The sequence below is a fragment of the Sphaeramia orbicularis genome, chromosome 10 (genome assembly GCF_902148855.1).
Source record: "Sphaeramia orbicularis chromosome 10, fSphaOr1.1, whole genome shotgun sequence".
NCBI classification, from domain to species: Eukaryota; Metazoa; Chordata; class Actinopteri; order Kurtiformes; family Apogonidae; genus Sphaeramia; species Sphaeramia orbicularis.
The window spans coordinates 30,035,289-30,057,162 of NC_043966.1; the positions used below are offsets into that span (position 1 = coordinate 30,035,289).

Here is a 21,874-nt window from a genome sequence, read left to right on the forward strand (position 1 = left end):
ACACTTAAGTTTACTGTGTGTAAAAAAAAAAGTTGATGATTGATGATGATTGTCAGTGATCATGATGATCAAGCAAATCTCAAGTTGTACTTCACGCACACACAATCCCATGAATGCATTGTCCTGTTCCCTACACTTTCCGTTAAAATGGTCAGTGACGTTGCTAGTTGAAATATTTAAGTGGGCAAATGTTCGGTTGGAGTTCAGAGGGAGGTAAGTCACAGAGAGGTCAAAGAAAGAGGGTAACACAAACGCATATACACACATACACACACACACACACACACACACACACACACACACACTGAATAAGCATTCAATTCCCTCCCAACATGTTCTCATCCAGCAATCAGCCGCGGGTAATCCTTTCTTCACTATCTGAATATGATGAGATTTCATTTGTGCCTGTGTGTGTGTGAGTGTGTGTGTGAGAGAGAGTGTGTGTTAGGTGAGCCCTCTGCTCTGAAGGGGCTCCTACATATCGTTTCATCAGGGTTTGTGTCATGTCATCATTCATTGCGAGTGTGTTTGTGTGTCTAAGCAAAAGAGAGAGAGAGAGAGATGCAGAAACAGCAGGCAGTGTGCTCCAGGCCACAACAACACTTAGCCAAGCACTCATGCTCCCAGGTGTTTTTGCAAGAGTGTGTGTGTGTGTACGTGTACATATGATTGTGTGTCGGTGTGACAATGCAGACTTTAATCTTTGCAAATTAAACCTGTGGTGAAAGTGCTGTTTGCATTCATTTGTACGTGTGTGTGTGTGTGTGTGTGTGTGTGTGCTCCTGTTTGCTTTTACTTGTGCAGCGACCCACTGCGCAAGAAACCAATCTCCGACTGTTAAGCAGGTGCAAGCATACAGCAACAAATCCTGCCACACCTCTTTGTCTCAGCTCAGCGCTTGAGAAAGAACAAGAGCCGCTGTGCTCTCTGCCTCCCCTTTTAGATATTTGTTAGACAATATAGGAGAAGGGAATACGCAGCCCTGTCGCAGCCCCCGTCTAATCTGTGGGGAAGAGTTGGAGAGACAGAGGGAGAAGGAGTATTTTAAACAGTGCATTCGGAATAAATTACTGACAGCCAGATAAACAGAAATAAATAAATAAGGGCTGCCTCCCACGCTTGGCATCTGGGCGACTTTCTTCTTGAAAGTTTGCTTTGCTCACTTCAGGATGGGTGTGCGCTCTCTCTCTTTTATTTCTTTCCCTCTCTGTCTTTCCCTGACTCTCCCAGTCTCTCAGCAGCACTGACTCGCTTTTACAGAGTTCTTTTGCATTGTTACTCCCTGACTTGGGTAGTTTATGCCAACAAATCCTCAACAATGTTAAAAAACTTTCTAAGTATAATGTGAGTGATAACCCAGGTTTATGTGAAGACATATTTCAGTACAAGGTAGATTTATTTTCTATAAATGCACTCATACTGTATGACAGCTTTTAGAGCTATTTTAATGGAGACAAGTTACCTTGGTGCAACTGCAAAGATAGGAATACTTTTCTTCTTTATCTGCTTCGCTTTTTTCTCACAGACCTTGAATTATTTGGTTGGTTCACATTTTTATTAGTAAATGTTACCTATTGAATTTTGCCTAAATAATATTAGTCATATTTATGATTCATGTAATTCAGGAAAAAGAGAGCTCTAAAAATGGAAGGCAGTCTAATGTCACTGATGCACTAAGCATTTACTAAACAATTATGATTTAACTGGGGATGTAACCATCCTACAGAATATCAGCAAACTCCTCTCCTCCTATTTCCTCCCTTCTCTTCTTTCCTTTCCTTTCCTCTCCCCTCCCCTCCCTTCCTCTTTTGTCCACTTATTTTCTCTTATGTCTTCTGTCCTCTGGTTTTGTCTCTTGTTTCCTCACTTGACTTTTTCCTTCCAATTTCTCTCCTTTCCTCTTCTCTCATTTTCTCTCCTTGTTTTCTCTCCTCTCCTCTCCTTTCGTTTTCTCTCTTCTCCTCTCCTTTCGTTTTCTCTCCTCTCCTTTCATTTTCTCTCCTCTCCTCTCATTTATCTCCTTACTTCCACCACAGCATCAATATCTGATTTCTGGATTTCACTAAATGTTTACACTTTCAGCTCACCTTAAAAAAACGATGCTCTGTCTTTTGATAGAACAGCTGTTACACAGTGGTACAGCTCCCTTCAAACGATGAATAAAGAGTGTCTGTTTCAGTGCAGAAGGTCATTCTGTAAAGTAAATAGTACACACTGGCTTTTATAGTGTTTTGTAACAAAATTTAATGCCTATAATCTCTGCATCTTCCCCTCTCTTCCTAATGAATCTCTCTCACTTTTTGTGCTTTTAATGACTGCAGCAGTGAGAAAAAGGGTCAAAGTGGACAATTTGGTCTTACATGTGTGTCTATATGATTTAACGGAGGTTGGGGATGACACTGTTGTCTGCAGGACATCAAAGCAGTCTGACGAAAACCTCTAAATCCTGTCTGCGAAGTTCACCCAGAGTATTAGTGTGTGCCTGCAGGTGTTGATGTGTGTGTTTAGTTGTATGTGTGTATTGGTAATTCTGCTTCCCACTCCTTTCTCATGTGTTTGCCTCCATTAACAGTGTCATGTGATTTCTGGGTTGCATCAATGGATCAATGATGGATCCACCCACATAACTCACCATGCCATTCATTGTCTTTAGAGGTTAACAGTGGTGGGTGAGAATGGAAATCCAGGCCCATTCATCTTTTTTGTGTCTCTTTACAATAAGGCAAATGTTTTAAATGGTTCATATCATTATTACTTTTCATTAATTATCATTACACTTGAAAAATGGGCAGCAGTGGCCTGTTACTTTCCAAATAGTGAGACCACTTTTACCGTCACTGTTACCTTCATGTAAGGCTCCTATTTGGCTTTCATTACTCATTGGTAAATGCTGACTGGTAAAGACAATAGATAAAATAAGATGTGAGGTTTAACAGGACAGATAAATTAAAAAAAAATAAAGAAAGAAAAAGTGCAGATCTTACACAATAATGAACTCTATTCAGTGAATGAAGATTGTTCAGTAACCTTTATTTAATGAAGGACTCATAAAGTGTTTATAACCCATCTATGAACTATTTACATATCTTTAATAAGTGTAGTTTTTGTGTATTATAAAGTAATTATAATTGATACCACTGGATTATTTCTATATGCTACGGTGTCACTCTTTCTATTTCATTAAAAATACATATATAGAATTGAGTTAAAATATTTAAATTTTAGAGACACAGGTCTTCATCAGAATGAAAAATCAAGAACATTCATTTAGATGCAACTTTTGGAATGTACAATTATGATTACATAAAGTATCATTAGATATAATATAATTTCTAGCAGAAAAGCTGTGATATAAAGTGCTTTACACTATAAAAGAATAAATCACAATAAAATCATAATAAAACAATAAAAAAAAAAAAAATAACAACGGTTTTAAAAACAGCATGATTCATAGCTGCCATATCAGACAGTAACTATAGTAATAAAGGTAGATTTTTGTTTGATTTTAGGAAAAAAATGTAAAATTACTTCCAGATAATCTGAGGATTCTTAAGGGTTCAGGATAAAAACAAGTAAGTTGAACTGTACCATTAATATGTTTGTAGCCTCTGAAGCAGACAGTTAGCCAGTGTCTTCATCATCTTGTTCCCAACATGAGCAGCTCATTTTCAAGTAAGAGTCATTAATTTCTTTTAAGGGAGGTCAGACAGTAAAGAACTGCAATCATCACTTTTATAGATTATTAAAAAATGGCCAAACTGTGAAGTTTTTAAGAGGGTAAAACACATTCTGGAATGTAATTACATTATGTGACTATAACTAAGAAGTGAATCAGTGATAACTCCTAGGTGTGGCACTTGTTAGCCTTGCTTTTCTACAAAGTTCTCCCCAGAGCTTCCTGTCCATTTACCAAAATATCAGTTTATCAGAATAAAGCTGAGAAAAAAAAAAACAAAAAACGTCTGGAGACATGGCAGTGTAAAACTGAATGTCATCAGTATAGCTCTGGCTGTTTGTGTCATATCTGTCTGATGATGATGATGATGATGATGATGATGATGATGATGATGATGATGATGATGATATTTATTTGTGGAAACATGTAAAAGTTAAATTAACTCATAAAGACCTGGTGCTAGTTTTGTGGCAGTTCCCAAGTGAATTTGTCTCTATATTTAACCTTTCTTCAGCGATTTTCTACCATTTATTATAATATTATCCTCTGTATTTTTCATATTTTTCAGTGAAAATAATGTATTTTCCTATATTTAATTCACAGATCATGTACATGTTCATTAAAGCTCAGATTAAAGTTGAGGGATATTACATCAGACACAGAGAAAACTGAAGAAAAAGGGACTTTTTCAGTAAAATATGTCATTAACTGAACATAAACTAAGTGTCTCCATCCACTGTCATTGATCCAACTCCATGGGTTTTACTGGTGAATCAATGTTGTAGAAGATGATGGTGTTTCCACGTTACCTACGGAACCTCTGAACGTCCAAATGGGTCATATCTGATGACCATGAAAAGATGAAGAACTGCATTTTACACTAATTATTTGCATGTATTGATAATATTAGTGGATTAACAGGTATTAAACATTTTAGATCAGTAGACACTTTGGTGGCTGTTTGGGTCTTTATGGGTTAAAAAAAGAAGGAAATACAAAAAAAGGGCCTACAGTTGATCCTTGTGGAGCACCAGACAGATGAGGATTCTTCTTGGACCTGATATTATTTACTACCTTCACATGCCATCTCAGTAGGTCTAAATGGGAGAATAATGGTTTTCTAAAATATTGGAGTTCATGAACTCATTTATCTGGTTGAAAACAAGCTTCTCTAAAATTGTACTGAAAAATTGCACCTCTGTACTGATCTGTAGTTTTTTTGTTTTTTGTTTGTTTGTTTGTTTGTTTGTTTTTTTAAGGGAGAATTCATTTATACACTTCAGAAAAGGTTTAACTGTTGCCATCTTTAGAGCAGAAGGAAAACTACCCAATTATAGAGAATATTTTACAATAGTAAATAGATCATCAACAAAGACCAAACAAAGACCCCAGACTCTGTTGACGTAGGAGGGAATGGAAAGTTACTGGTTTTATTACATTATTTTGCCAGGTAGCTCAGCATTACTACAAGGATGTTTTCCCTTGTACTACATTGTACAAAAGCAGAGTTTCTGGGTTATAAAAGTCATCATTGATATCAATATAGATTATTGTCTGCTTTATCTATTGAATGTGTCAGAATATTTTCACATATGGAACTGGTAAACATATTAGTAGAGCCATGAAAACAGTTTATTCCATGGTCAGTGGCTGACAGAAGTATATTGAGGTTATCACAATTGTTGCATATCAATTTAAAGTGTTTGTCTTGCAAAATTAATTGACATATTATAAATAGTTAACTGTGAAACATTTGATTATTCATGATCAATATTTTTTTCTTTTTTCATCTTTCTACTTTTCAGTCATTTCCCTTTAACTGTTTAATTTCTTCATTCCTCTAGGGTGGTGGTGGTTTAAAGGCATTCTTTTCATTTTATGTGATTCCACTGTGAGGTTTATTATCAAAACTCTCTACAATAAAACCAAATGAGGAAGGAGGGTAGTTTCTCTGTAGTATCATGTGAAAAATTCATAAAATTTGAAGCCACTTTCAATTTTATAAGTAGTCTGAGTAATGTGTTAGAGCAGAGGAGTCTGATTGATTGTCTCCATGCACGTTGAAATCACCTACAATGATAATTCTGTCACAATTAGTATGCAATATTAAAAGTACTACTAAAAAAAATGAAATAAAAGAGGAGCATTGTTTAGACAGCTTGTAAATTGTCGTGCATAGTGTGAGAGGGTTATTAAAAGTGATGGAGCGAAACTCCAAAGATATGTAATCATCCTGAATGATGTGGGAGTAGCTGATACATCTGTATTAAACCATGTCTCAGTTAAAAACATGCAGCCAATATTGTCATTTATAATTAGGTCTTAGAAGACATGGGACATATTCAGAGCTCCTTTAAGAAGTGGATTTGGAGATGGTTTATTGGTATTAAAGTGATGTGAGATTATCAAAATTTACACTACCGATTTGGCGTTATGTCTGGTATATCACAAGTGACAAATTAAAGGAAAAACACGATGGGAGGACGGTACTGTCAATGTCCACAGGGCACATGGGGATCACTGGATAATCCAATGAGTGTGAAAACTATGTGGCATTTGCAGCCACTAGATCTAGATCCAATTGAACACCAATGAGAGATACTGGACCAATGTGTCAGAACACCTTCAGTCCACCACATGTTGAATATAATGTGCAAATATGGTGTTCATCCCTTCAGCAGAATTCACAGATGAGATGTGTTGAAGCAGGTCTGGTGTCCTCATTGTACTTGTTATAAATGGGGTTGATTCATTATAATAATGAGGGGGAGGAGAAGGGTTCACTGAAACAAGCTACCGGAGAGTGTTGTAGGAACTGTTGTGGTAAATATGCTGTTGCCCAAATGCCAAGTAGAGGCCATTGTGCCGTAATCTCTCTGTGATGAACATCACATTGATGGATTTAGACACTAAAGGTGCTCTTTCTGTCTACCTGTCCATCTCACCCATTAATGGAGACCTTTAGAGATGAGCTGCAAAGTGTTAATTACATTCTCTATGGATATAAGTGGAGTCAAGGGGTGTGTGTGTGTGTGTGCATGTGTGTGTGTGGGTGTGTGTGTGTGCATGTGTGTGCTTGTTGGAAGAGGTGAGGATGTGTGTTCATGTCTAATTTTGGTGATATACTGTATATTAGTGAAGTCTGTTGTATGTAACTATTACTCTGGAGGTTGTGGGTGTCGGTGCAGAGTGGTCAGTCTTGTCCTGACCAAAACCTCTCAAATCACCAGAACTAGTCCAATTAATAAATGGCAGGTTGAGTCGTGAAAGGTAAGGTAGAATAGCCTGTATTGTTATTGTGTGTGCAATGAAATTAGGAGTACAACTCCAGTCAATGCAACAATATGTTCAAACACCAGTGCTACAGAAATAAGAATAGAGCGAATGTAAAATTATAAAAACTAAAAAATCAGACAAGAAAATACAGTTTTAAAAAAATTATAGTTTAACAAAGTAACATAAGAATAGAGCTTAGTAGATGAAAAACTAAAACTGGATAAAATATGAGCAGGCGCAAATAACAGTATTAACAGTTAACAGTAAAAACAGTATGTATATCTATGTAAAACAGTATATATACCTATAAACCAGGTCTATATAAAAATAGTGTATTTATTTTAGATAAATATTGAATAAATATTGCATTGTTATTGCAAGACAGAAGATTATTGCACAGAAGTGGTTGGTCGTGTTGGTAATAATGTCACAGCAGTGTCACAGATAGGTAAAGGAGTACTGTCAGACTCAGAGCTCAGATTCTGCGTCTCAGTTTTCTTTTGCTTGTTGATAAAAAGATGCAAACCCTTATCTAATGTATGTAGGCCTAGTACTTGTGCCAGATTTTATTTGATGACTCAATTCTGTCTCATCAACAGCAGAGTGTTTCTAATGCTTATTTTTAATGCCTTTTTTCAAAATGTTTTCCTACAAATTTTCATTGCCTATTAAATGAAGCCGACCTTCCATGATGAGTTATTTTTTTAAAAAAAACCTGCGAGCTCAGGGTGCAAAGTGCTGTGAAAATATTCAAATAATTACAAAGTTAGCCTGAGTGTACTTATTACTGCTTGTATTGTTCGCAAGGACAAAGTAATTGACTTGTAGACAGAAATAGACAAATCATCACTGATATGTCACTCGAGGTATTATTGTTGCGCTGACTATATATTATGTATGATCCAACAGCTATGGAGGTGAAGATTTGAGGTGGCGACATCTCTGTGATCCACGACACACCTTTACCTCTGTCTTACAGTGTTACTTAGGCTTGGTTCTGTTTTCTGTCCTTTTTGTGCACAGTCCCTTTCTCCTTTGCCTTTCTGAGCTTTTTCTGCTTTCTTTCTTGTTCACAATTTGTGTTTTTATTTAATACCACGTTGAATGAAAACAGCTGTCAGATTAAAACTGTTTTTTTCTGATCCTGCTTAAGGTGTTTTGTGAGAATAGAATAGAATAGAATAGAATAGAATAGAATAGAAGAAGCTTTGTTGTCATTGCAAAATACCATTGTACTGTTGTACATTGGTTTTATGTTCTGAAAGGAGCTCAAAGTAAAATACAGACATCAGTTATAAAAACAGTCAAGAATAAAAATATAAATATAAAAGCTGTCAAATTAAAAAAAAAAAAAAAAAAAGACACTCACATTTCTAATTGTGATTACAGAAGAAAAAAATAAAAGTTCAGTGTGTAAAATGTGTGAAGAGATTTAAATCGGCCTACTTGCAGTTTTTTTTTTTTTTTTTTCGTGCTTTATTATGTCCAATGATTGAGCAGATCAAGCACATCACTGCACACCTTCCCTGATCACTGTCCCCATTCTTTCGCAGTCTGGGTTCCTGTAAATTATTTCTATGCAGAGAACTCAGGTTAGTGTCCATGAAAATCTTTATACTTGCCGTCTAGTGCCTTTCCACTACAGCAGAAAAAGCGTGTGTTAGCTCATGCTGCTTTTTCACTGACTATCAGTTCGACTCACCTTGACTTTAGCATTTCCACTGCATGTGAGCAGAGACCACCAGGTACTATTAGATAATGCATCTACTATCACCCTCATGTGAGCCAGCATGATGCTAAATATTATTTAAAGAGATTATGTGTGATATTGATATTCCAAATTCTCAACAACAGGAGGAAGTCATATACCAGAACACACTAAGGACTACCAAAACCAAAACGAATCAGTGCTATGTATCCACCAACTGAATCACCCACTGAATAGAGTATAAAGCTTATTGTTTACACACATCTGTTTATGGTATCATCAAGTTTTCTTCAAGAAAAAACTCATGGCAGGTTATTTTGATAGTTGGTCAAAATAACACTCTGTCTTATAATCTTCATGTGCTGCTTCTGCTGATAGTTTCCATTACAGCTCTGTTAGCTTAGCTCTATTTCTAGACAGAAAAACTTTAACTAGACTGTAAAAGTTATATTGTAGTGTTTCTCATCTCATCTCATCTCATCAGTGTCTGAGACTTTAGTCAAAGGCTGTGAGGCATTTTCTTCACCATGGGGGAGCGGCAGAGTGACTCACTACTCCCTCTAGTGGTCACATAAATCTGCCAGACTGTCAGTATGAATATAGTCATAATATGCATTAATATCTTTGGCATAACTTCAGAACTCTTTATTCTAATCCAGTGTTTTTCAACTGTGGGGTTGGGACCCCACGTGAGGTCACCTGGAATTCAAATGGGGTCACCTGAAATTGTAGTAATTGATAAAAATTAAAAAAAAAAAAAAAAAAAAAAACCTTACCAATACAAAAATATATGGTAAGTTGAGAAAGACAGTCCCAAGCCATAAAAGACATGACAAACTCTGAAGCTGAAACTGAAGCACTGTGGTACTGTTTATCTTTCAAATGTTCATTGCGGTCGGTTTCAGATGCTGCAGTTCTTTCATAATTCATAGTTTCAGTTAATGTTTGTTCAGTATTAATTGTCAGCCTTGTAAATATAAGCTGGACTGACTGTACATATCCTGACCAAGGAAAATAAGATTCTCACTTTGTGCAGTAATCTACACCTGGCTTTTCTGCCTCCATCCAGAATAATATACATTATATAGACTAAATGTCGTCTAAAAGTAACGTTTATTTGCAACGTAGTATAGCAAACTATTACATGATCAAAAACACATTAATTTTAGCAAAAAAAAAATTCTTCATTTTGAATGTCTGGGGTCTCACTTGAAAAACATTTTAATATAACATTTAATTTAGGAAGTTATAAATTTAATTTCAGTGGAGTTTTAAGTTCCATTTTCTTCCATTGCTGTAGTTACACTGATGACACTGTCACAGTAGTTTCCATTGCTTTGCAGTGAAGAAATACTATACCTGCAGTGAAATGCATCATACTGTTGCCAAAACTGAACCAAGTCAAGGCAAGGCAAGTTTATTTGTATAGCACATTTCAGCAACGAGGCAATTCAAGGTGCTTCACACAGGACATTGAAATACAACGACAAGGGAAAAGAAACACATTTAAAACATTATAAAAGAAACATGTAAAAGGTGAGTAAAAACAGCAAGTACGAAAACAACACATAAAATCCAAAAATATAAAAACACATATATTAAAGTAAGAGTTGCAGTGCAGAGTTTCAAAAGAGAATATAAAATTAAAAAAGTAAAAAGCCTTTTAGTCGAAGGCGGCAGTGAACAGGTGAGTCTTTAACCTTGACTTAAAAGAACTCAGACTCTCAGCAGACCTGATATTTTCTGGTGGTTTGTTCCAGATATATGGAGCATAGAAACTGAACGCTGATTCTCCATGTTTAGTTCTGACTTATGGAACACAGAGCAGACCTACACCAGACCACCTGAGTGGTCTGGATGGTTCATACTGGACTAGAAGGTCTCTGATGTATTTTGGGCCTAAACCATTCGGTGCTTTATATGCTAGCAAGAGAATTTTAAAGTCTATTCTCTGAGAAACAGGGAGCCAGTGTAGAGACCTCAGAACTGGACTGATGTGGTCCACTCTCTTGGTCTTAGTGAGGACTGGAGCAGCAGCATTCTGGATCAGCTGCAGTCGTCTGATAGACTTTTTAGGCAGACCAGAGAAGATACTGTTACAGTAGTCAACTCGACTAAAGATAAATACATGGACAAGTTTTTCAAGGTCCTGCTGCTTTAATCCTTTAATCCTAGAAATGATCTTGAGGTGATAGTAAGCTGACTTTGTAATTGTTTGTATGTGGTTTTTAAAATTCAGGTCTGAATCCATGACAACACCCAGATTCCTGGCCTGGTCTGAGGTTTTTAACTGAAGTGACTGGAGCTACATGCTGATTTTAAGACGCTCCTCCTTGGGTCCAAAAACAACTACCTCCATTTTTTCTCTGTTTAACTGAAGAAAATTATGGCCCATCCATTCAGATATTTACTCCATGCATTTACCCAGTGCCTGTATGGGGCTATGGTCACCTGGGGACATTGAAATGTAGAGCTGTGTCAAGGCTAAGAGACATAAGGCAGCACCGTCACTGGCAAATGTCGTTACAGATGGAATCTGCCAACTATAAACCACAACAGCAACATTTAAAACACTTAGTGTGGACATCTGTGGGCGACACTATGGTGCAGTGGATGGCACTTGTGCCTCACAGCAAGAAGGTCCTGAGTTCGATTCCAACACCAGTCGATGGGACCTTTCTGTGTGGACTTTGCATGTTGTTTGCGAGGGTTCTCTCTGGGTGCTCCAGCTTCTTTCCGCCATCCAAATGCATGCACTGATTGGTTAATTGGTTAATCTAAATTGCCCATAGGTGTAAATTGTGGAGTGATTGGTTGTTTGTCTCTGTGTCAGCCCTGCGATGGACTGGCGACTTGTCCAGGGTGTACCCCGCCTTCGCCCATAAGTAGCTGTGATAGGCTCCAGCGACCCTAGTGAAGATAAGGCAAGTTCAGATGATGAATGAATGCACATATGTGGACGATAGAAACATTTTTTCCAACTAAATTGTGATAGAGGGAACATTGAATCTGATTTTTCCCTGGTGCCTTCTCATAAAAAGTGAAAACATGGCTGTTAGTGTGAACAGATGAGGAGACCACATTATTTCAGTTCATAAATACTAGAAAACAATTGTATTTGTTGTATTTCATTTACGAGTGTTCTTCAGAAAAGTAGAAATAGATTGCTTTTAGAATAACCTCACATTTTGAAACCTCGACCCTTTCCAACATTATATATACCACAGAAAATACACAACAGCATCCTGTCCACTTTTAATTAGCTGTAATCACTGTACAGCTCACTTTGCTGTTGTCTCCTGCTTTCATTCTTCATTCTGTCCTCCTCCTTACAGGGTTAAGTGACAAGCCCTGGCTGCATTATTTATCTCAAAGTAATGATTTTGTACCCTGCTGACCTCTGGGCCTGCATTAGTTACTACAGAAACAGATAGACGTAAACACAGTTTGACAAATCTGAGCTGTGGTGGATTCCTGTAGGCTGGTAAGTATATTCCAGGCGTAGGTCTTACAAACAGTGGAGCACAGCAAGCTTCATTAATATGATGCAGATATACTTTATTAATCATCAGTGGGAAATTCAGTATCAGTCAGTTTAGGAAAGAAAAGACATAAAATAAAAATTAAATTAGTAGTGAATTATTTACACAATATTCAATCTATTTTCCAGTGAGAAATGTAGGTGCTCAACTCCTTTTTGAAGGGGAAATCATGTCTCAGTAAATCATTAAATTTGAGGGTTAAGATTTGTTTGAGTAAAAGTGTAAAAGGAGGAAAAGCACATGGACTATACAAATATCACAATAAATTTCACATTTAAAGGCTGATTCTGTTTTATTCCTGAGTGGAAGTTGGAAATTAAAAAACAGACAGTTACTAGTGATTTACAAAGATTATTTATGTCAGAGCGTGACAAATATTTTAGAAATCTAGATGTAGAGTATTTCAGTCAATTAGAATGCTATAATATACAATAATTCAGAATTACGTACAGTTAAGCATAACCATAGATGATAATGTAAACAAAATCAACCCTAAATATGAAATAAAAACATTGATTGCAAAGATGTTTATTGCAATATAAAATGATGTTATGACATTTGTCCTTTGCTCCCTGTTATGAATCAAACACCTGAATTCAGTGTGTCCTATTGTTTGTTTGTTTGTTTGTTTGTTTTCCATCTAGTGCAATTAGAAGTACAGACCCTGGTAAAAGAAGAAGTAATAGTTCAACTTTTTTAATCAAAAGTAACAACTATATGTAAAGACTCTGTATAGTGAATTTAAAAAGTACAAGTGAGTATAACTGAATATTAAATTCCTACTCTTTTGGTATCATTGGGCTATCCAGTATATTATAGTTTGTTTCCCCCTCCTCTTGACTGAGGTAAATCTCTTTCAGCAGAAGTTTTTCACTGATAAGAAGGGACTGAGGATGTTAAATATGTTACTGACAACTGTTGTGATTCCACCAAATGTATATCTCCTCCGTGATTTGTCACAGAAGCAACATGATAGCAAACGTAAGTGACATTTTGGCTTCAAATGTTTTTATATTGTCAAAGAGTCAAAGTAGAAAGTTGTCTGAAAAAGGATTATTCAAGTAGAGCAGAAATCTGAAAACTCGACTCAAGTACCGTGATAAGTGGTACAGTGGTGTTTCTTTGGTGTAAGAGTGTGTATGGGTTCACGTAAGGTGAGCACATCCAACAAATGGATGTATTTGGGATTATTGCTGATGCATCTGTTTAAGTGTGTATGAGTAGTGTTTAAAGCTGAAGTTGTGTCTGAAAGGACTCTTCATTCCCCCTGCATATGTGTGTCTCATTAGAAGGGAACTTGTGATATCGGGGTCACCTGGAAGTCAACGGGCAATAATTGGCCTAACAGTTGTCAAGGAAACCAACTGGATCAGGCCAAGTGTAAACTGACCGACCCCAGTGTCCATGTCATCTTAGACAAACAAACTACACACACACACACACACACACACACACACACACACACTGTCGTCATTGTGTGTCACTTCCACATGTATGCTTCATCCTGCCAAGATAACGAGGGAGTGAGACAAACATTACAGAGTGAGAGACAGAAATACCAGTAGGTAGCCAGACGGGCAGGCAAGATGAAAACTGCAGACACACACACACACATTTACAGACATACAGGGTTAAACTGAGATGACAACAGAACCCTCTGTCTTTGTTTGGCAGTTGCCTAGCAACTCTAGATCTTTTTTTGAGTGAAAGGAGCATCCAAAACATGGAACTGAAGGTCATTGTCAGAAAACTTTTCCCTGTCTTTACCCAGACAGCCTGTCCCTCACGCACATAACTGACCTCCTTCATCAAATATAAATGGCAACTACTAAAGAAATAAATAAAGGGAGCATTCAACATCATATTCAGCAATTGAAAGAGAATAAAGATAAATAATATTTTACCCAAGCAACTTCTACTTCACCACCCTTTATATAAATATTTGACTGATTCTATTCCATGATTATATTCTATATTCTACTTCCCAAGCTTCAACTGTATAGCAACATAAATAATACTACTTTTACATAAAACATATGTTGATACTTAACTTACATAGGGTGTAAAGAGTGTTAATAATATTTTATGATCTGCAGCCTACAATTTGTTATATATGATTTATGTTATTGTCATGCTATTGTATCAATTTAAATAGATGGAGTTTCAGTACAGTTTTAAATCATCCGTCCATCCATCCATCCATCCATTTTCTGAACCACTTAGTCCTCGTAGGGTCCCGGACCCTATCCTAGATACCTATGGGTGTAAGCGGGCTACACCCTGGATGTGTCAGTTTTAAATGATAAAATGTTGTTCTTTTTTTTTCTTTCACAAGGTACAGGTAAAAGAGTAAAAACTGATACTTTTCAATGATTTCTTAAAGGGATGACAAGTGAATTGTTGATTTTCATCTATTTTGTTACTAAAATTACATAATTACACTGTAAACTTTTTGTAGTTGGACTGAATTGTCACTAAATTACTTTTACAGACTAAATAATGAGCAATAAATGGTAATATTTACTGTATATTTAGCTCTATATATACTATATTGGTGTTTAATGGGTACAACTACATAAGTACAAGTACCATTTACCTGAAGTGTTGGAAATTTAGGGTGAGGGATTTTTTTTTAGAAGTAATTAGGAGGAAAAACATGTATCACGATTTCTGCTCATCAATTTTTTTCATTTGTTCCCAAAATGAAAGAATTCCCTTAAGCTGTCCTGTCTTATACCGTCTTGAGATCAGAACTTTCAACTTTCTCCTTTTCTAATTTCTGGTTTCCAATCAGAGCTGAAGGTCAACATTTCTCAGCTGGTGTCAGAGACTAATCACAGTCTCCATTTGTTCCTGTCTTTCAGCTTGGAAAACCAAACACATAAATGCCCGCAAGATTTTATTCCCTGGCGTAAAATGTCGCTTCCATCAAAACCTCTGATGTTATTTCAACAGTATATTTACACTGGCTTGTTAGAAGCATAAGCTGCCAAATGCAACTAAGCCATTTAAAAGGTTAATTACTGGTAATGTATTGAATCATTTATCACAGAGATGTTCCTAATAATGCAAAGGCCATCCTGTCCCCACGGTTAAACATAACTTTATTTTTTACTCTGTATGTCTTACTGTTAAGCCTTTACATCGCTGCCTGTTTAGGTAATCAAATGGGTTTGTTCCATTAAGTTTGTGGTTAAGGAGTTTGGGTTCGACTTGAAAGATCAATCTGCTGCATTTTTCCGAGAAGGATGCTGGATATTCCGACTTTGCGGCACGCACAGAGAAGAGCGTTAGATTACAGCAAATGTTTCCCTTCTCCATGGCGCTGTGCTACATTTACATTTCCCAGCCCTTCAAGATCCGTCTCCTTTCTGGGCTTGCGTCTGCGCTCCTCCTCCCCTCTCTGCTCAGCTTCTTGTCTCCTTCCCTCTGACTCTCCTGTCTCTATTCGTAGCATTCCTCAACTCCCTCTCATACCTTTCTATCTGGATGTGTCTGCAGTTTTGTTCCGTCTCTGTGTACCTCTGTGTGTGTGTGTGTGTATGTGTGTGTGTCTTTCTCCGCAGCGTGTCCATCAGCCATCTCATTATGGCTGTCTGTTTTTACATCCCTTTGCCTCATTAGGCACCGCACACAGCCACTGAGGACAGCAGGCCTCAACTCCCGCGCCAATTTACTCCTCTTTCTCTCTCCCACTCTCTTTGTGTCTGCATGTGTGTCTGTGTGTGTTTCTCCAATATAGTGCTCTCTGCAGCTCCCTTGTCACACATTACCTTGTTTCCTTGCATTAGGCTCTTTCTTTCCTTTGCATTTTTTCTTCCTTCATCTCCTCTCATCTGTGCTCATGGGAAACTGAGTTTCTTGCACTACCCTCTCCTTATCTTCCTGTTCCTTTTCTCATATAGTCTCCGGCATCACCGTGTTAATTCAGTTTTTTGCAATCTTTACCCACATCCTTGCTTTCTCATGCTTCATTGTTTTGCTTCCTGTTCTGTGTTTTCTGATGGGGCACAGTTTACAGCTTTAATGTCTTGTAGACAATCGAGCCAAGAGAGAGGATGTAGTAAACCCACACTGACTCATACCTGTAGAAGACATTTAGCTCAGATCTTTGGTGTCTTAATTCTGCACAGATATTTCCTGTATTTTTCTTGTTTTATCTCAGTAAAAAGACATGTGTGCATGCTTATTACAGCTCTGCAAAAACAAAAACAACCAAGGGCAGCCTCAGACTAATGCAAACCACTGTATAGGTAACCAGCTAAGAAACAAACCATGTTCATTTTAGTAATTCAGAGCAAATGAATAGTATATTACAAATAAACTCAGCTACTACATTGAACCTATATCATAGCTTAGATAATATTAAACTAAAGCTGTAAGCTGTTTTAATTGTAAATAACCAATTACAAGTCAATTTTATGCAATTGAATAGAAAAAAAAAGTTTCTTGGTTTTAACAAGTAAGCATGACAAGAGCTTTTTGTCGAAGCTAGTATGGTAACTCATAGAGGACAGGGAGTAAACATATTTAATATAGAACACTTTTGGGGAACACTTCTGTTATTTAAGGCATTCTGTCTCTTTCTTTATTATGGCTCTTTTTTACAAACATTTACTGCAATTTTATTTAAAAAATATTTTCTTTTGTACCAGCCTTTATTTTTCTAAGGCTGTTATGCCTAATTTATGACTTACTGACCTGCATGTCACTGTCTATGTGATCATGTCCACAGATTTTGCGATTTAATTCTATTAAGACTTGTGTTTTTTGTGTCTCTGTGTGACTCCAGGTAAATGAGATCTACCACGACCAGTCTTTAGGAGCAAAGATCAATGTGGTGCTGGTGCGGATTATCATGCTGGGCTACGGGAAGGTAAGAGCTGACAATATAGAGCTGAAAAGATAACTGTGCTCTTGGAAAGTGGACGCCTTGTCTCTCCATCAGCACTAACTTTGATACTAGGATTTTTGCTACAATCGCTTTAAGTATCTACAGTAAGCACAGCCAAGTCTCAAACACACTCATGTACACACACACACATAAACAAACACACAGAAACACAAGCGTGGACTCATCAGCACGCACTGATGCCGAGGGCCTGTTATTCCAGTGGACTGAGCAAAAGAGGAACTAAAAGCATGCAGCGTCCCAGGGGAGTGTTTTCAAGTCGCACGCCTTCACAGTTCAGCACCAAAGCACACAGAAACTCTGTCCGTTATGCAATCAGCCTTCCTCCCAGTAGGCTGCAGCACAGAATCATGGGAAGTCCAGGCAAAGATAAACAATCAATGATAGCCCTCCCTCATTCATAAACAGACAAACCGGACAAAGAGGGTAGCATCCTTTTCTTCTTGACTGTAACTCTATCTGCTTGTCTGTGCAGAGGAGAGGAAGAGTGAAAGAGTAGAAGAGAGGAAAAAAGAGAGATAAAGCAAGAGATGGCCGCAGTGGAGAAGGGCAGGGATTACCCCACAGGATGATACAAATGATTTTATTGCTGGATAGGTGCTTTGTGATACACTTACGCTGCTTTAGGCTTATCTCTTCCTCTCCTCTCTACATGTCTACAGTCCCACTGGGCCTCCAAACACACACGCTCTCCTCCACACACACAGACATGCACTCCTACATTGGTCATTCTAGGCCAGCCCCGATGCAGCTTCAGCCAAAGCTTGGGCTGTCCATCATCCCCAATTACCGTGGCAACAGAGCTGCACCCAGACAGCCTGCAGATTGGCTCTGTGACCCTGAATGCAGACGCACCCACACACACACACACAGACACACATGGACACACACACACACACTACCAAAAAATGTTAAAACATGTACTGTCACATATTTTTAAAGATCATGAAATCCCACAGAAATGTGCAAAAAACACCTGATGAGCATGATTAAATACACACGTGAACAGTACAGTCGGTCTAAAGGGTGTTTCCGCAGACTTCACACTCCATCATGTGTGCAGAGGCAGGCCATATGTCTTCACTGCAGCACACTCACACAACACACACACCCCTTGCTGTTTGATTTAGCTGTGCATTGTGCATGTGTGAAAATCGCAAGAAAATGTAAAGAGCAAGGCAAAAACAAAGCAGTGGAAGAGAGAGAGATGGAAAGACTTGTACAGCAGAATGTAGCAAGAAAGGGGAGGGGAGGAGAGCATGGAGATCCTAATGAGGAAGAGCACGGGAGGTGAAGGTGAATGGAAGGAATTGCTGGCGTCTGACTGTTTGTGTGGGTGTTGGTGTTATGTATTTAATCATAAGTAAATATTCTGTAATTGGACATGTTTTGACTATTAGTATGGGGCTCGTTATGAGGAAGTTCCTTGTTCTTTTTCATGTTCAATATTAAAACTCATCAAGATTACAGAATTTTCTAATGCATTATTGTGATCATTTTCTATCGCTGTGTGTGCATGTGTGTGTTTCCCTGTGTTGTACACCTCAGCAGTTTGTCGGATTTGCTGAGTTTATATATAACATTGTGACACTGCCCCCTACAGGGTTGAGTAAAATGTTGTAACTGAACTAAAAACAGTCGTAGTTCCCTGTTTGAGTATAATGTGTACTTCTAATTTACTCTGTCTTACTATTATTGTGTTTCTGTTTCTGTGTGTGTGTGTGTGTGTGTGTCTTCTTTTCCAGTCAATGAGTCTGATTGAGCTGGGAAACCCATCCCAGAGTCTGGAGAATGTGTGTCGTTGGGCCTTCCTGCAGCAGAAACAGGACACAGGGGACGCAGAGTATCACGATCATGCCATTTTCCTGACACGACAGGAATTTGGTCCTACGGGCATGCAGGGTAAAGAAGGGAATATTTTTAAGTCTACATGAAGTATAGTATAAAATACACCCAACCTGCGCAAACTCCCCCTTTAAGACGTTAAAGTAGCAAGTGCATAAAGATAAAACTCATCTCTTCCTCCCTCCGCCTCATACAGCTGCATAGTGCACTGTGGGTTTAGTGGTTGGTGGTTTTCTGTGCAGCAGAGTGCAAGCTAACAGGCAGGCCCAGGGGAGAGGCCTCTAAAGGCAGTGGCCTAGCTATCCAGAAGCCCTTCAGCTGCCCTTGGGCTCAGCCTTCAGCAGCAGAAAATCAATAGACGGAGCAGGGCCAGCCGCAGCTCCACAATTAAAGGCAGTACGGGACAGACAAGCACACAGGGAGTTGGAGATTGGCATACACAGGGGTGGAAGGCGACGGTTTAGGGTTAGGATTAAACACACACACATCCTCACATTTGCAAGTAGCTTGTGTGCAAATACATGTATTTGTCATTTGATCGGTATTAATGTATTATTCTTTGCAGCTATAATCAATCTAGTCTTAATATTAGTCCAGCTTACCAATAATTAGGGGTCTTTGACTGACATTACTGACATTTATATTTTCTAGCATTAAAGCAGATGTGTATTTAAGTATGTAGAAGTATGAAGTACACTGAATAATTTATTACTTAATGATTAGTGTTTATGTGCAGCAGGTTGTCTGAAATCTGTCTGTTTTCTCTGTTATCATATTTGTAGGAAAAGTTGTTGTGTCAAATTTCTGTGACTCTTTTCAGTGAAAATTTCGGTGGGAATTTGGGTCGAATGAGCATGAAATGATCCTGCTGCTATAACATCATATGCATTTGTTTTGCTTTTGCATAGATAAATAGATGCCCAGAAGCTCACATTAGAGAAAATACACGTTAGTTATAATATATAATAATATAAATAAGTTATCCTTTATGTACATGGATAAAATTGCGAAGAGAAATTCTGATTCTTATTCTCTCCATGCAAATGATGATGATGACGATGCTTTCTGTTCCATTCACCCGTACAGAAATGGGTCAAAGGGCTTTTGTTTACTCTGCACCTTATGCATGGAATTAGCAACAGAAAGACTGGAAACTAACTGAGTTCATTTCTTTGTGGGCTTTTAAGTCCAAACTGAGAGTTCTTGAGGTCAACTCCATAACTTGCACTTGTTTTTCTTAATCTGCTTGTAAATGTAATTTTTACTAATTGTTTATTGTCAAAAGTGTCTGTTATATGTGTTTTAATTGTGTAATCTTGTAACTGTATCTTGGCCAGGTTCTAATTTCAATGGGATATTTCCTGGTTAAATAAAGGTTAAATAAAAATAAATAAATAAAACACAATATATCATAAATTCAGTTAAGTGTTCTCTAGGATGTAAGGTAAGCACAACAAATACCCTGAAATGTTTTTCCCTCTTTGCGGTTGCCAAGGTTACGCCCCAGTGACAGGCATGTGCCATCCAGTGAGGAGCTGCACTCTGAACCATGAGGACGGTTTCTCTTCTGCCTTTGTGGTGGCACATGAGACTGGACATGTGTAAGTGCACTGTCCTCATGATGTCTGATAATCCTGCTCTCATGGTATAGAAATGGACTTCCTTGTTCTTTTCCTCCCATATGCTCTCAATCTGCACTGGTTCGTCTCCTTCAACCCCCCTTCACTCCTCACCCGTCCGGTCTCTCTCTCTTTCTGCAGCCTCGGCATGGAGCACGACGGCCAGGGGAACCGCTGTGGAGATGAGGTTCACATGGGCAGCATCATGGCTCCACTTGTGCAAGCTGCCTTCCACAGATTTCACTGGTCCAGATGTAGCATGCAAGAGCTGGGACGCTACCTACAGTGAGACACACACCTAACATAGACAATGATTTAGTTATATGAATTATATGAGTTATATGAATTTTTAAAGGTAGAATTACTCATAATCTCCTCAGTTGTGCACCACATATTCATGTATTAATGTATCAGTGCATTTTCAATATATATGCAAATGTCTAGAAACGATACGTATCTGTCCACTCTGGAGGGGGGATTCCTTCTCTGTGGTACTTCTGCTAAAGGTTTTTTTTTTGTTTGTTTTTTTTGTTTTGTTTTTTCTTGAACCAATGTCTAGAGCAGGGGTTCCCAAATTTTTAAAGTTGCAACCCCCAAAAATAACAGTGCCAGAGACTGGTGACCCCCCACTGTCCCCAAAGTGACTGAAACATAAAAAAAAAAAAAAAGTGACTACTGGAGTCATGCAATGCTACTGTAGCATATTTGCCACATTGCATTGTGGGTGCTTGACATTCTGTTTTATGTGCAGGGGTTCAAAGGGGGTTTTTATGTTAATGTTAATGTTTATTTAGGTTAATGAGTCGGTTTTACAACGTTTATTGGCCTTTTTATGTTTATTTTTGTCAATATGACACCATTAGTCAAACCTGCAGGCCCAACAATGCCTTACCTGTTTGTCATTGGTAACCTGTTATTAAGGCCGTACTAATGAAATCTTTACTCTTTCAAAGTAAAAGCACTTCCTACACACCTTGAAACCCACAATACTAATACCCTTCCATACAGGTGCAACAGTACTACCCTTAATCAGTCCTAACCACCTCAGGGATCACATCAAGAGGTTTCTGAAAATCATCTTGTGGGGGGGATACCAGCAGGGGTCACGACCCCTACTTTGGGAACCCCAGGTGTAGAGTAAAGGTTAAAGAAAGACAACATTCAACAGAAACAGACCTGGCATCCTATACATACAGGGTCACCTTAAATGCTTTCACCCTCCATTGTTTAAGCAGTTCTCTCAGTTAACCTCCAATCAATAACATACTTTTCTGTTTTTTACTCAATTACCCTTTG

The 21,874-nt window shown here is 38.0% G+C and overlaps 1 protein-coding gene across 2 annotated transcripts in view; it reads left to right on the forward strand.

The window, feature by feature from the left end:
* LOC115427021 (A disintegrin and metalloproteinase with thrombospondin motifs 2-like) overlaps positions 1-21,874 on the forward strand; it is a 160,470-nt gene that overhangs the window by 115,993 nt on the left and 22,603 nt on the right. For both annotated transcript variants that reach the window (XM_030145367.1, XM_030145366.1), the window contains exons 5-8: positions 16,995-17,078; positions 18,860-19,016; positions 20,455-20,560; positions 20,720-20,863. In XM_030145367.1, coding sequence (XP_030001227.1) covers positions 16,995-17,078; positions 18,860-19,016; positions 20,455-20,560; positions 20,720-20,863 — 491 coding nt within the window. The remainder of the gene's footprint in view (positions 1-16,994; positions 17,079-18,859; positions 19,017-20,454; positions 20,561-20,719; positions 20,864-21,874) is intronic.